This window comes from Papaver somniferum, chromosome 11, assembly GCF_003573695.1.
Source record: "Papaver somniferum cultivar HN1 chromosome 11, ASM357369v1, whole genome shotgun sequence".
Taxonomy (NCBI): domain Eukaryota; kingdom Viridiplantae; phylum Streptophyta; class Magnoliopsida; order Ranunculales; family Papaveraceae; genus Papaver; species Papaver somniferum.
Genome location: NC_039368.1, coordinates 25,529,210 through 25,541,934, shown reverse-complemented (window position 1 = coordinate 25,541,934; position 12,725 = coordinate 25,529,210). Strand labels below are relative to the sequence as shown.

The window sequence follows — 12,725 nt, the reverse complement described above, 5'->3', positions numbered from 1 at the left end:
CTCTTATCCATAAAGTTCTTCTTGCTGAACTTGTGTCTCAATATATACCTATAGGTCTTTGCAATTTCATTTATAAAATTCTTTCAAAAACTCTTGCTAACAGACTCAAAAATTTCATGAATAACATAATTTCCCAAAATCAAAGTGCCTTCATCCCTAAGAGTAGTATTTCTGATAATAGTTTTTGCTAGCTAATGAGGCTATATTTGCTGCCAATCATAATGATAAAGTTGAAGGCATTGTTGCCATTAAACTTGATATGTCTAAAGCCTATGATAAGTTAGAATGGTCCTTTCTTGAAAGTGTCTTGACTAGAATGAGTCTCTCTAACCACTGGATTAAACTCATAAATCAGTGTGTTTCTATAGTTTCCTACCCTGTCCTCCTTAATGGTAGCCCTACTGGGTTTTTTCAACCTGAAAGAGGTTTGAGACAGGGGGATCCTTTATCCCCCTATCTTTATATCATTTGTTCAGAAGCTCTCTCTTCTTACATTGACATTCTTTTAAATAAAGGAATTTTGGAAGGCATCAAAGTGTGTAAAGATGCTCCACAAATGACACATTTGTTATTTGCTGATGACTCCCTTTTATTTTCTAAAGACACTGTTCAAAATTTTCAAATTATCAAAAATATTGCTTGGCTTCTGGCCAAGAAATAAATTTTGATAAGTCTGGTATCTTATTTAGTAGAATAATTCCTGAACATAGGAAAGCTCAACTCGCTAACATTCTAGAGATTAATAACAGGGAATAAGAGAAAAATATCTTGGCACTGCCACTGTGTTTCAAGCTTCTAAAATTCAAACCCATATGGGTATTCCCCAAGCTGTAAATGCCAGAATTTCTATCTGGCTACATAAGCTCTTGTCTCAAGCTGCTAGAACTACTTTGATTAAATACATTGGTCAAGCCATCCCCCTATTTCAAATGGGAGATTTCCTCAATCCAAAACATCTTTGTAAACAAATTGATTCCCATCTTCGTAAATTCTGGTGGGGAGAGACTTTAGATCCTAAAGATAGGAAACTGCATCTGCTAGGGTGGGACATTATGTGCTCCCCCAAGGCATAAAGTGGTACGGGATTTAGAAAGGCTGACTTAAATAACCTAGCTATGTTGGCTAGGAATGCTTGGAGAATTCTAGAAAATCCTAATTGTATCCTAACCATTGTTCTTAAAGACAAATACTTTCCTAGAACTGATTTCTTTAATGCCAAGTGCACTGGTAAGTGTTCTTGGACTTGGAAGTGTTTGCATGCTATAAAAGAACTCATTAAGCCTTTCATCTCTTGGATTGTTGGTGATGGTCACTATATTGACCCCTGGTGTGACAAATGGATCCCCACTTTGGGTAATTCCATACCTAACCCTTTAGTCCCACCTGACCCTAACATCAAAGTCTCTTATTTCATTGATCATTCTACCAGAACTTGGAATACGTCTAGATTAAACACTCACTATGATAATGCTTCTGTTAAGAAGATTATCACTATTCTCTTAAGCCAGTTATGCACTCATGACATGAGGGCTTGGGAACTTTCAACGAATGGAAAGTTTTCTTCAAACTCTGCCTACATGCGACTCAGAGGACTTAGTCCTTCCCCTTGTAAAAATATTTGGATTGGAAAATTAGGGTTCCTTACAGAATCCAAGTCTTCACATGGAAAGCTGCTAGAACTTTCTTGCATACTAGAATGCCCATGCATAATGTTGATTGTGCTAGGTGTAATGACCCTCAAGAATCTATAATGCATGCCTTGGTCCTCTGTACTTTTGCCAGCCGTGTCTGGTTTCTATCTGATTTTTGCATCAATACTCAATTTTTTCAAAACAAATCTTTCATCGACTGGTTAATGTTTTGGTTAACTTAACCTATGTCTAAACTACCTGATGAGGCGCAATGTCTCTTTGTTACTATCATGTGGTCTCTCTGGACTAGTAGAAATAATTTCATTTTCCAAAATCTGAAAGAAACTCATATAGTAGTTTTAGCAAGAGCTAGAGTCATGCTTCTAACTAGGAAACCCTGCTTTCCTGTTTCTCCCATTACCCCTGTCAATCTATGTGATAAATAGACGCCCCCTTCTTTTGGCTGGATAAAGTGTAACACTAATGGTGCCTATGATGACATTACTGGAGCTAATGGTGCAGGATATGTGATGAGGGATTTCTCAAGAAAAGGCTCTTTTTGTGTTTCCCTGGTTTTTGAAGTAAAGTCTGCTGAAGAAGCTGAAGACAGAGTTATTTGGGCAATCCTGAAGAAAGCCTTGGAACAGAAGTTAACTCATATCATCGTTGAAAGTGATGCGAAGACTCTTGTTGGCTTGTTCGATGGATATTCTCGTACGGATGCTATCCTAAAAGACATTTAGTTTTTCTCTTCTAAATTAGTGGCCTGTATTTTTAACTTTCAACCTCGTGTTTGTAATTATGTGGCTCATGAGCTAGCTCAATGGGCAAAAACAAACAATGTCTCTATATACTAGTATGTGCCTCCTGTTTGGTTGTTACCAACAGTTGAGAGGGATCATTTGCCTTTCTGAAGTCCTTTACCTATAAAAAAAATTAAAAAAATTAGAGGGTGCAAGAGACCCCTATGTCCCTGCTCCTCCCCGCAACGTGTAAAGTTCTGGCATAGATTGCAGTGTGGAAGCCAAACAATTAGAAACCAAATTGTGTTTATTTTACAAGCTTATTATAGGGGCGGCATGGTTTATTAGAGGGGCGACACTGTGATAGTAATGTCCCTTTAGTTGGTTAGGGGATGTCCTAAAGGGGATGTAAATTGACTAGATTACCCTTTTCACCTTAAATCAACCAAAATCAAATCAATTTTTTTTAAACCTAATGAATCAGAAAAAATCAAATCAATTTTTTTTATTATCTTCTTCTTCATCTTCTCTTCTCCTCCATCAATTGTAACCTCCATTAAAACGGAAAATTTCATCGTCTTCGATTAATCGGCGATTTGAAAAATGTTTGGAAAAACCCAGTTAGGGTTTAATTTATCTTGTTGGATTTAAGTTAATTTTGTATCAAAAATTAGGGTTTTGTATGAGAATTGAAATTCCTGGTTGCATGTGAGTTACGATTTGTAATAACTCAAATACGAACCGTAACTGTAGATTGGGTTGATGTTACGGTTGGTTTTAACTCAAATACCAACCGTAAGTTCTTAGTTTTGAGAAATATGTTCAACTACAGTTTATATTTGCATCATATTTATCAACCGTAATTGAGTTACGGTTTGTTACTCAAACAACCATACCAACCGTAAATAATCATGTGTCTTAAGAATTTATCAAATAATGATTTACGGTTCAAAAGTTAAGTTGACACACCAACCGTAGGGTAGTTACGGTTGGTCTCGATTCATTAGTTACCAACCGTAATTTAGTTACGGTTGTTGTCCAAATTTAATTACCAACCGTAATTGGTTTTACGATTGGATCTTCCCCAAATTTAACCAGATACGGTTGGTATTCGATAACTTACGAACCGTAACTCTTGGTCACGAGCAAAATTGCAACCGTAAGTTCTTCTGAAAATTTAAAAGTTTTGATTTTGTTATGTACTTTAGATAATTTTGAGCGAGAAAAAGCTACTGAGAACTAATTTAGAAGTATACCGGGTCACTGGAATCACTCAATGAGTGAATCAAAATCTAGGATTTCACAAGTATCACAAAAGTTTTTCTTTTTCTTCTCCTCTGAACTTTTTTTTTTTTAAATTCTAAAAATCTGATTTTGTTTTGATTTTGAGTTAATATAAGTGAATTAATCATTAACACTAAATTTAATTATCATCACTAAACTAGGTTATCAATAATAAGGGTTAATTTGTCATTTCCAGTTTATTTTTGATAAGGGACACCTTGAATGATCATGTAATGACCCTTTTTGTCCTATTAGAATACCGCCCCACTAATAAACAATGATGCCCCTATAATAAGCTTGTAATTGCATGTAGTACTCTAAATCTTTATAACAACTTTGGTGCTGTTACAATACGGAAGGAATAGATAAAAATGCTTTTAAATTCCGCTGATAACGTTTCTTTTTCTTGTTCGGTTTTATTAGCATTTTTAAACATGATTTATACCAAGTCTCCATAGCAGAAAGTGACAAGGGGTAAAAACTTGGTTTACCATATACAACTGAAAACATAAATGCCGAGACACCAACCAGCTAACCGCAGCCCTGCATGGCGTACACTTACAAGGGCATCCATATACTAATTAAGAGGATCCCATCTGTTACAACAATGACAGCAACCAAACCAGCCTCACAAATGCAGTAGAGTAGACCCACGATACTTAAATTCGTCAACATTTTTTTCTTCTACTGCAATTAACACTTCTTTGGCGAAAACCCAACAACCGAATTCCCAATGTTAAAGCTAACACGTGTGCCTTGCTGTTGCAGATTACCTATGATGGACAGTGAAGATCTTGTTGGTGCAAAAGCGAAACAGAAAGTTTTCTTGGAATCAACCGGTACCAAATAATTCTTAGCCGGTAGTTGCAAAGACTTTCCACCAGGAAATAAAAACGCAACAGTTGGAACAGAAACCGAAGTTTTTGATGACAGATCGTAACAAGTATCGAACAGAGCGAACCCACCAGCAGACGGCAAATTCTGAGTGCCTTTGACAAAAGCATCACGGAGTGCATTGTACACTTCCGTACGTAACCGAGTCACTGATGTTCCCGAGTCGACAATAACTCCACTAGGTGAGTTTGGATTTAAGTCAAAAACTGAGTGAGGTAGATTCAACGGTTGACCCCCAACGCTAATACCAGATAAACCCACGTAATAGAACGTAGGATACCGAGTGTTACGAAGTAACGGAGCAGTAATTGCGTCGGCCGGTTGCGCTTCTGGGCCGAATTGTATAGTAGAAGTCGAACTAGAATCGCGATCGACTAAGCAGTAAGAAAACGCAGAGGCTTTTACCTGAGAAGGAAATGAAAGTGAACCAGCTCCAAGAGCTAATAAACCAGCTGAACCGATAAATAACCCTTCGTTATCATGGCCACAACCTATCGAGATTTTTTCAACAGTGGTTTTCGAGTTATCGAACGTAAGGGTTTCGGTCACGAAGTCACCAACGGTGTAAGAGCCGTCACCATAAGAAACTTGGTAAAGGCACGATTCGTTAGCACAAGCCGAAATATCAAGGGATTTGCATTGTTGTGCGCCGCATGAAATGTGTGCAAATGACGAAGAAGAAGATGGTTCGAATATCGGATCGGTTTGTTGGTAACACTCCTGACAAGGTGCGCACTGTACCCAAGTGACATCACTACCTGTATCAAGAACTAAGTATTGCGGTTTAGGAGGATGACCGACTCCGACTCGTGAGAAATATTCACCACTTCCATGACTCAGTCCCGATGTAATTGGACCTACTATATTATCTTGATCTTGAGATTTCAATGTAGCAAACTCTTTCTCGACAACTAAAGGTTTAAGATCTGATTTCGAAATTCCTTTCATGGCGAGATCTAATTTTGTGATAATTGAATCAACTCGAGCTGAATCACGTTCGAGTCTGTCTCGGGTTAAGGTTTTGTAATCTTTGTGTGTCGATTTCAGAATGGTATCTCTAGATTGAAGTTTAACAGTGAAAGAAGAAGATGATGATGATGAGAAATCATCAGAAATACTCTCTTCTTCAAAGAGAATTTGATCAGGATCAAAAGAGAGAACGTCAAGAGTCTTCTGAATTGAAGCCGAGATATCAAGAACTGTAGTTTCATGGTTTTCATTTTCAGGTAAAATTACTCTAGAGAAAACACAGGTAGCAAACCAAATGAAGAAAAGAACACAAAACCCGAAAACTGATTTCGCCATTGAATTGTTGCAGAGAAAGACAGAGAGAAATGGAGGGAGCAGAGGAAGATGGAAATGATAAGAGTGGATTAATATGGTGTGGTTTTAATGAGGTTAGAGAGAAAGCTAGCTACAGAACAGATTGAAGAAGAAGACAGAATATAGTGGTGTAGAAAGTCTAGAAGAAGTAGTACTGGTCTGCTACATGGTCACGTAAATTGCGTAGGAGAAAACAAATTAAGCTACAGAAATGGGAAGTTGAACCTAACTCATATTTGGAATTATATCATAAATTGGAAGTATAAAAATCATATGAACCTACATACATTCTCACATTTGAGAACGTAGTAACTAAGATTCCTCTTGACGTATTAAGATTTTCTCAGTGCGTGTCACTGTTTCTGCATGAATTCTTCTGCCTAGAATTAGATGAAATGTTTTAAATACGTGGCCCACTTCTTTTACTTCCAAGTTCCCATCAGTATATTTACGGTAGTATTGGATGAAATGTTTTAAATACGTGGTCCACTTCTTTAACTTCAGTCAGTGAGTATTAAAAAGAACAAATAAATTTCGTTGTATAATACTGCATTTGCACCGCGAACTTTGAAGAGTACAAACAGTGTGAGAAGTAACGTAGCCGGAGGTTGGGTAAACCATTTGTTAGGACCGGTAGATAGCAAGGGAAAGCTTCTTTACCGAAAGTGTCAGTTGCACGGCCAGCACCACTCTTTGTGCGCGGTTATATTCACATAAAGCAAAAAAAAAAAAGCTTCGTATTTACAACCGACATATAATTTTAGCCTTCCTAGTGAAAATCATTGTAGCCAAAAGTGTAATAAGAGTTATTTCTCTTTTTGTCAATTGTACTTCTGTTAAGTAGCTAGTGCAACCTGACTGTTAATTAAGGGGCAGTTCTGGAGTGTCATGTATATTTCAAAATAACTCGTGTTTTAACTGTATCGTTGAGACTTTGTAACGCTTTAATTACTATCGAATAGAGATTGAGAAAAAGTAATGTTGCAGTTATCTAATTTAATTATTATTATATTTTATCTCTACTGATAATATAATTGGTCTCGAATATATTCTTATAATCTTTCATGCTGAAATTCTAGATATTTCCGAAAATCCATGTAAATAATTTTTAAACTTAGTTTAACCGGTAGGAAGAGTTATAGAGTAATTACTGACACTAAATTGTGTTAGATATTTCTATTTTATTGTGCTATAATTTATTTATTTTGAGGTGATCCCCAAAGATTTGTTGCACGTGGTATTAATAGGTGTTGTATATGATCGTATCAGATGAGCAATGGATGTAATTTATCCTGCCAAGGAATTCTTCATAGATTGCTTCTACTATTGTTCAATGTTTGTTGATATCTCAAGTCATGTCTACTGCCAGATTACTCAAGGCCTCGAACACATTTTTTTTATTCGTTTCTCAAATCATCAATAATTCAGGATGTAGGTTATGCATGAATTAATCATCAAAAAATTATTTGGGCCTGAAAAATGTGTACTAATTCTGGACAAATTTTAATTCATTGAGAAATTTTGCACCAGAGAAGATTTGTGCAGTTTTTTCCATCTCAAAGTCATATTTTGGTGTCCTAGCAATAAATAATTTTTTTGTAGCTTATTATGTTCTTAATTATCCTCTTATTTACATACCACGTTCATTGTTTCCTCTTTATGATGTATATAGGTCTCATTATTTTTTTACACAGTTCTTCAATAACTACAGAAAATAATTTAGTTTTAGTTTTATTTTATTTTTGGATTCTTGATTTTGAGGATTTTTGGATATATCTTTATAGATGGAGAATATCGTACAAAAATCATATGCTCTTGTAGTTATAATTAATAACTGTGGAACTGGTAAATCGTAGTTGGTTACCGACCCCATAATGTTTTTCCTTCATTATAATTCACTAATTATAAGACCTCCATTACTATAAGAATTTTATTAGCATTTAGTTTTTTATTTATTATAAAACACGGATTTAAATAAATTTGCATATAATTTTTTTCTATGAACATGACCATGACGTAATCCAATTAATGTATATATTAATAATGAGAAAATGTTACAAATATTACATCATGTCGTATGTCTATGCGCCATCATGAGACTAAGATGGTCGGATATAACGTTTATCTCTCAAAAATTTATTTGTCAGTCCAAGCTCAAAAACCCCTTCTATTTTGTATTATAGATTTTATCTCTCATAAATAGAAATGTTTTTCTTCTCGGATTTTTCAGTGACGGAAGATTAGAGCCTTGTCCGCCGATTTAGTGTTTTTGACATGGTATCAGAGCATACCCAAAAAAAGAACTAGAACTTTCTTTCCAATCTCGAATTCACATCTTCTTATTTCATTAATATCTAATTCTTCAACAAATTTTACTTTTAATCCTTCAAATCATTTAAAACTTACAATTCCTCCGCTAGCCAAATTAAATTTATCGAATATGTTTTGTGGAAATCTCATATTGTTCGATGTTTAAAAGTTTCAGCTTATATAAATTTGTTGATGGATCTCAACCTGAACTGGTAGAATTTGTTCGAGATCCAGTCACTCAAGCTCCGGTTGAAAATTTTGCATACATTTCATGGATTCAACAAGATCGTATTCTTTTGTCATGACTTCTTTCTTCTTTGACAGAAGAATATCACACCTTTGTTCTTGGTTGTACAACATCACTTCAAGTTTGGAAAAACTTACAATTCCTATATAGAATCTCGCCTCATGCAGTTGAAGTCTGATCTTAAAAATCTATGAAAAGGATCAGAATCTATGTAGGCGTATTTTAGCAGACTCGGGTGTATTTCTTTCCAACTTGCTCAAGTAAGCCGACATGCATGTTCTTGATGAAGATCTTGTGCTTCACATTTTAAATGGACTACCCTATGAATTTAATGCTTTTCAAACTTCACTTAACACTTAACGACTTAAAAGTCTTCATTTTATTACTTCATCAGTTCATCTAATCTTCTTAGTTTACTTTTTAAGTGAAGAGCATCATCTTTTTGCTCCTACATCTAACTTAACTTTACGGTTGTTGCTAAATCTATACCACAATCTCAAGACAAATCTTCATCTTCTCACAATTTTAATAATCAAAACTTTTGAGTACTTTCTGATTTGCATTCAAATTATCACTCTGGTGGTTACAACTTTCAAGCTCGTAATGGTAATTGTCATTTTAACTCAAATATGAGACATTGTGGTGATAATAGTTTTCGTGGTAGAAGATATGGTTATGGTCTGCACCAGTTTCTTGTCGGATTTGTTTTAAACCTGATCATTCTGCTCTTAATTGTTATTACAAGTCCAATCGTGGTTATTCTAATCATCCATATGTGTACAATGTTTATTTTGACCATTATTATTATGCTGAAATCTATGATGAGTCTTGCCATCCAGATCAGAGGCTTATGTTGTTTATCATGAGGATTTTTATTTTTCTAATGCTGAAACGTGTACACCATATTCGGATGCAACATATCAATCACTAATGATCTTAGCAACTTGAATCTTCATTCTTGGTATCAAGGTGCGGAGCATATCAAAGTAGGCAATGGTTCACGTTTGTCTATTCATCTTCTAATATTTCTGCTAGAACTTCTTCTTTTACTTTGTTAGAGCATAGCTCGGATGAACCCACCAAGCGTTGGTATGTCAAGTGTGGTTGTCATATTTTAGTGAACCAAAAATCATTTAAAGAATCGCTTGATTATACACTAGAGTCAACTTCGTGTAGGTTAGCTTGAAACTATTAGGATATGAGACATTACAAGTATTACGTGAAGACTTGAAGAATATGACGAAGTAAGGAGCTACAACGACGACATCATCCTTCCACTTGAGGTTAGTAATATTTGACTTGAACTGTTTTATTCCCTAAAGTATCTTCCAAGTCGTGCATATTGAAAACATAACTGCGAAGATGTGAATGATTATACTCTAGTTAGACATAGTATTAAGGAATACAATACGAAGTATAACGCTTATCTTTTGAACTTCGTATATAAGACATCGACATAATCGTATGAACGCTATTGTGATTATGTATGGGTATGGGTGAAGATTTCGTCTTAGGAAACAATGTTTTTACATTCTTTTAAAGGAAGTACAATTTATAAACTTGTGTTATGAATCAAAAGGGAAATCGCTAGGCTTATTGGTATTGTTATTCATTGCAAATCTTTTGAATTACCAATATGTGTGTTTAGTATAACCGCTCATGACTTGCTTATGTTCTTGGTAAAACTATTAAAAAGGCATGACTTTTGTATTGGTATGACTTTTATTAGTGAAAACAATCTTAAGTAATCACCTGAGATGGTATGATTGATTTGTTGTAATTGGTATGACCAACTCTAGGCAAAGGGGAACTGATCCTAGTAAGAGGTGCAACCGATCACAAAAGGGGAATCGATCCTTGTATGAGGTGCAACAAGTTTCTAGTTATTGCGAACCGATCCTATGAACATGTGCAACACGTTTTTAGATATTGGGAACCGATCCTATGGACATGTGCACCAAATATAAGTTAGATACCATATATATGTGGGAACCGATCCTTGTATGAGGCGCACATAAAACTCTACAGCCGGTTAAAAACGTTCGTTTATCTTCAATAATATTTTTCAATGCTAAAAATTCATGAAAATGATATCAACCATGTTACAATCCTAATCCATCAATATTATACATAAAAAAATATTTTAGGTATTAGGTTATCTAAAATCTCAAGCATCATTATAAAATCATTAAAAGAAATATAGCGTTAATTATTCAATAAACAAAATTAACAATGATACTTATCGCGTTTCAGCAATCGTTTTCCTTTTCATTTCCATGGAAGAATAAACGTCTTAAAATTGTTGGAACAATTGTTGAAGTATGCCTGCAAAATAATCAAACAAAAAACAAACAAAACATTGTTATGGCTGAGTCGCGGACTAGGTCGCTTTCTTTAAGACGTTTCGCGGCTCTGTCCAATATTGTCCAAGCAGTTCTTCAATGGCGCGTCGTCCCCGGGATAAAAACAGCCGAGATCAGTATCTCTTTCACAATCAGTCTTGCACGGTGAGAGGATGTGAAACTTCTACACTTCATTCTTGCTCAGAAACTCATTTAGAAAAATAAGAGATGTTCACACACTTATTTTTCTTTCACTAAAAATCTTTTCTTTTCTAAACTCACGTCATAAAAGAAAAACTTTCAAAGACTCTCCAAGTTCTTTTTAACACCAAAACATAAAAGAAAAACTCTCTCATAAGAAAATGTTCTACAACTCCTCTAGCACTCTTTTCATAAAAAAATTCTGATTTTATTTTTAATATCCAAGGAATAAATATGAGCAAATGAAGGAAATTATTAAGATGTTAATTAGCTTCATTAACCCACTCAATTTGAAAATGGTTTTTGGCATTAAAACAAAATAAATTCATTCTTTAAGGAAAAGAATAATGGTCACATTAGAACCATTTAATTGTGAGAATAACATTTGGAAATTAATTAATGTTTTTAAAACGTATATCTCAACAATTTTCCTTTCATTAGTGATTGCAAATCACTTGTTTACTCCATATATTTATCCTCCTTTTTATCACAAAATAACAAAGGTTCGAGCAAATAAAGGACAAACTGAAAGGATCTTACAAATCTAAAAGACTTGTAAACAACCTATAAGATTTAAGCACGAAGGTTTCACATGCCACTTAAGATAACCAATATTAAAACCGAAACTACAAGTAGTTTAGTTTTAATATGTTATAAAGGAAACAATTGCCCGAAGCAATTTTCCTTAATAATTTAATAAATCGACTAGGAAACTTAATTCCCTTGTTAAGCCGATTGCAAACATACAATCTCTTATTTCAACAAGACCAAAATAAAGATCCGAATTAACTTTATTTTTCTCATCAGGCTCTAATTATTCAGACAATAGCTTAGGCCTCTCCCTTTAGACAAGACAAACACTAGGTTAGTTAACTAGTTTTTCTTGTCAAGGCATTCAATTAGACTTGAATAACCAAATCCTCCAATTTGATAAGTCTAACTAAGATCAGAATTAACTTAGTCTCTCTTATCCGGAATCAATTTGGACTAAACAAATGATCCCATATTTTCGTTGAGCCATGAACAATACATACAAACCAAAATAAATTGACTTGCACAATTTTTTTTGAAGCTCCGACATTTGAGGAAAAACATAACTGGAAAACCATCGGGACCAGGTGCCTTATCATGTCCAAGTTCCTTAATAGCAGTAATAACCTCTTCCCGAGTGAAGTCCTCTTCAAGAATGTCTGACTCTGGTTAGGAAATCTTGTCAGACTCAATGTCTTCTGAATCAGGACTAATAATCTCCTCTTCAGTAAATAATTGTTGTAATAGTTCACTATATGCTCCTGCAGAAGAGTTCTATCTGAAATCATGAGACCGACCGGTAGACCAAGCAACACTTTAAGAACAGAAAGCTAACCCCGTCGCATTCCTGCATTGATAAAAGATGTATGGTTCCATGTCTGCGCCTGTACTATCTTACCCGTAACTTTCACCCCACTGCATTCTTTTTGCTCTCTTTTGGTTTTTTCTTTTGACAAGAAGCAATAGCACTCCATCATCACTATGGTTTTTCTTACAATGTCTACTGTACATTTTCACCACGTCCCAGGCAACAATTTTCTATGCTCGTGCTCGTATCCAGTTGCATACAGTAATAAGAATATAATTAGATCTTCCAAATCTAGAATTATTGACCATGGTCTTGTTACATTAGTTTATGACATATGTTACCCCAAAATGGAACAGAGATGTAAAATAATAGTGTCAGAAAAATAAAAATTCATTATTATTTCACTCGAAT

The 12,725-nt window shown here is 34.8% G+C and overlaps 1 protein-coding gene across 1 annotated transcript; it reads right to left on the bottom strand.

Annotated features, from left to right (window-relative positions):
* Positions 1–3,961: 3,961 nt before the first annotated feature.
* LOC113322065 (protein ASPARTIC PROTEASE IN GUARD CELL 1-like) lies at positions 3,962–6,165 on the bottom strand. Its single transcript, XM_026570078.1, has one exon. The coding sequence runs from the start codon at positions 5,855–5,857 to the stop codon at positions 4,352–4,354; it is 1,506 nt and encodes a 501-aa protein (XP_026425863.1). The 5' UTR covers positions 5,858–6,165; the 3' UTR covers positions 3,962–4,351.
* Positions 6,166–12,725: the final 6,560 nt, after the last annotated feature.

Excerpts from the sequence above, each read along its gene's own strand:
- LOC113322065 (XM_026570078.1), bottom strand. The coding sequence starts at position 5,857 with ATGGCGAAATCAGTTTTCGGGTTTTGTGTTCTTTTCTTCATTTGGTTT.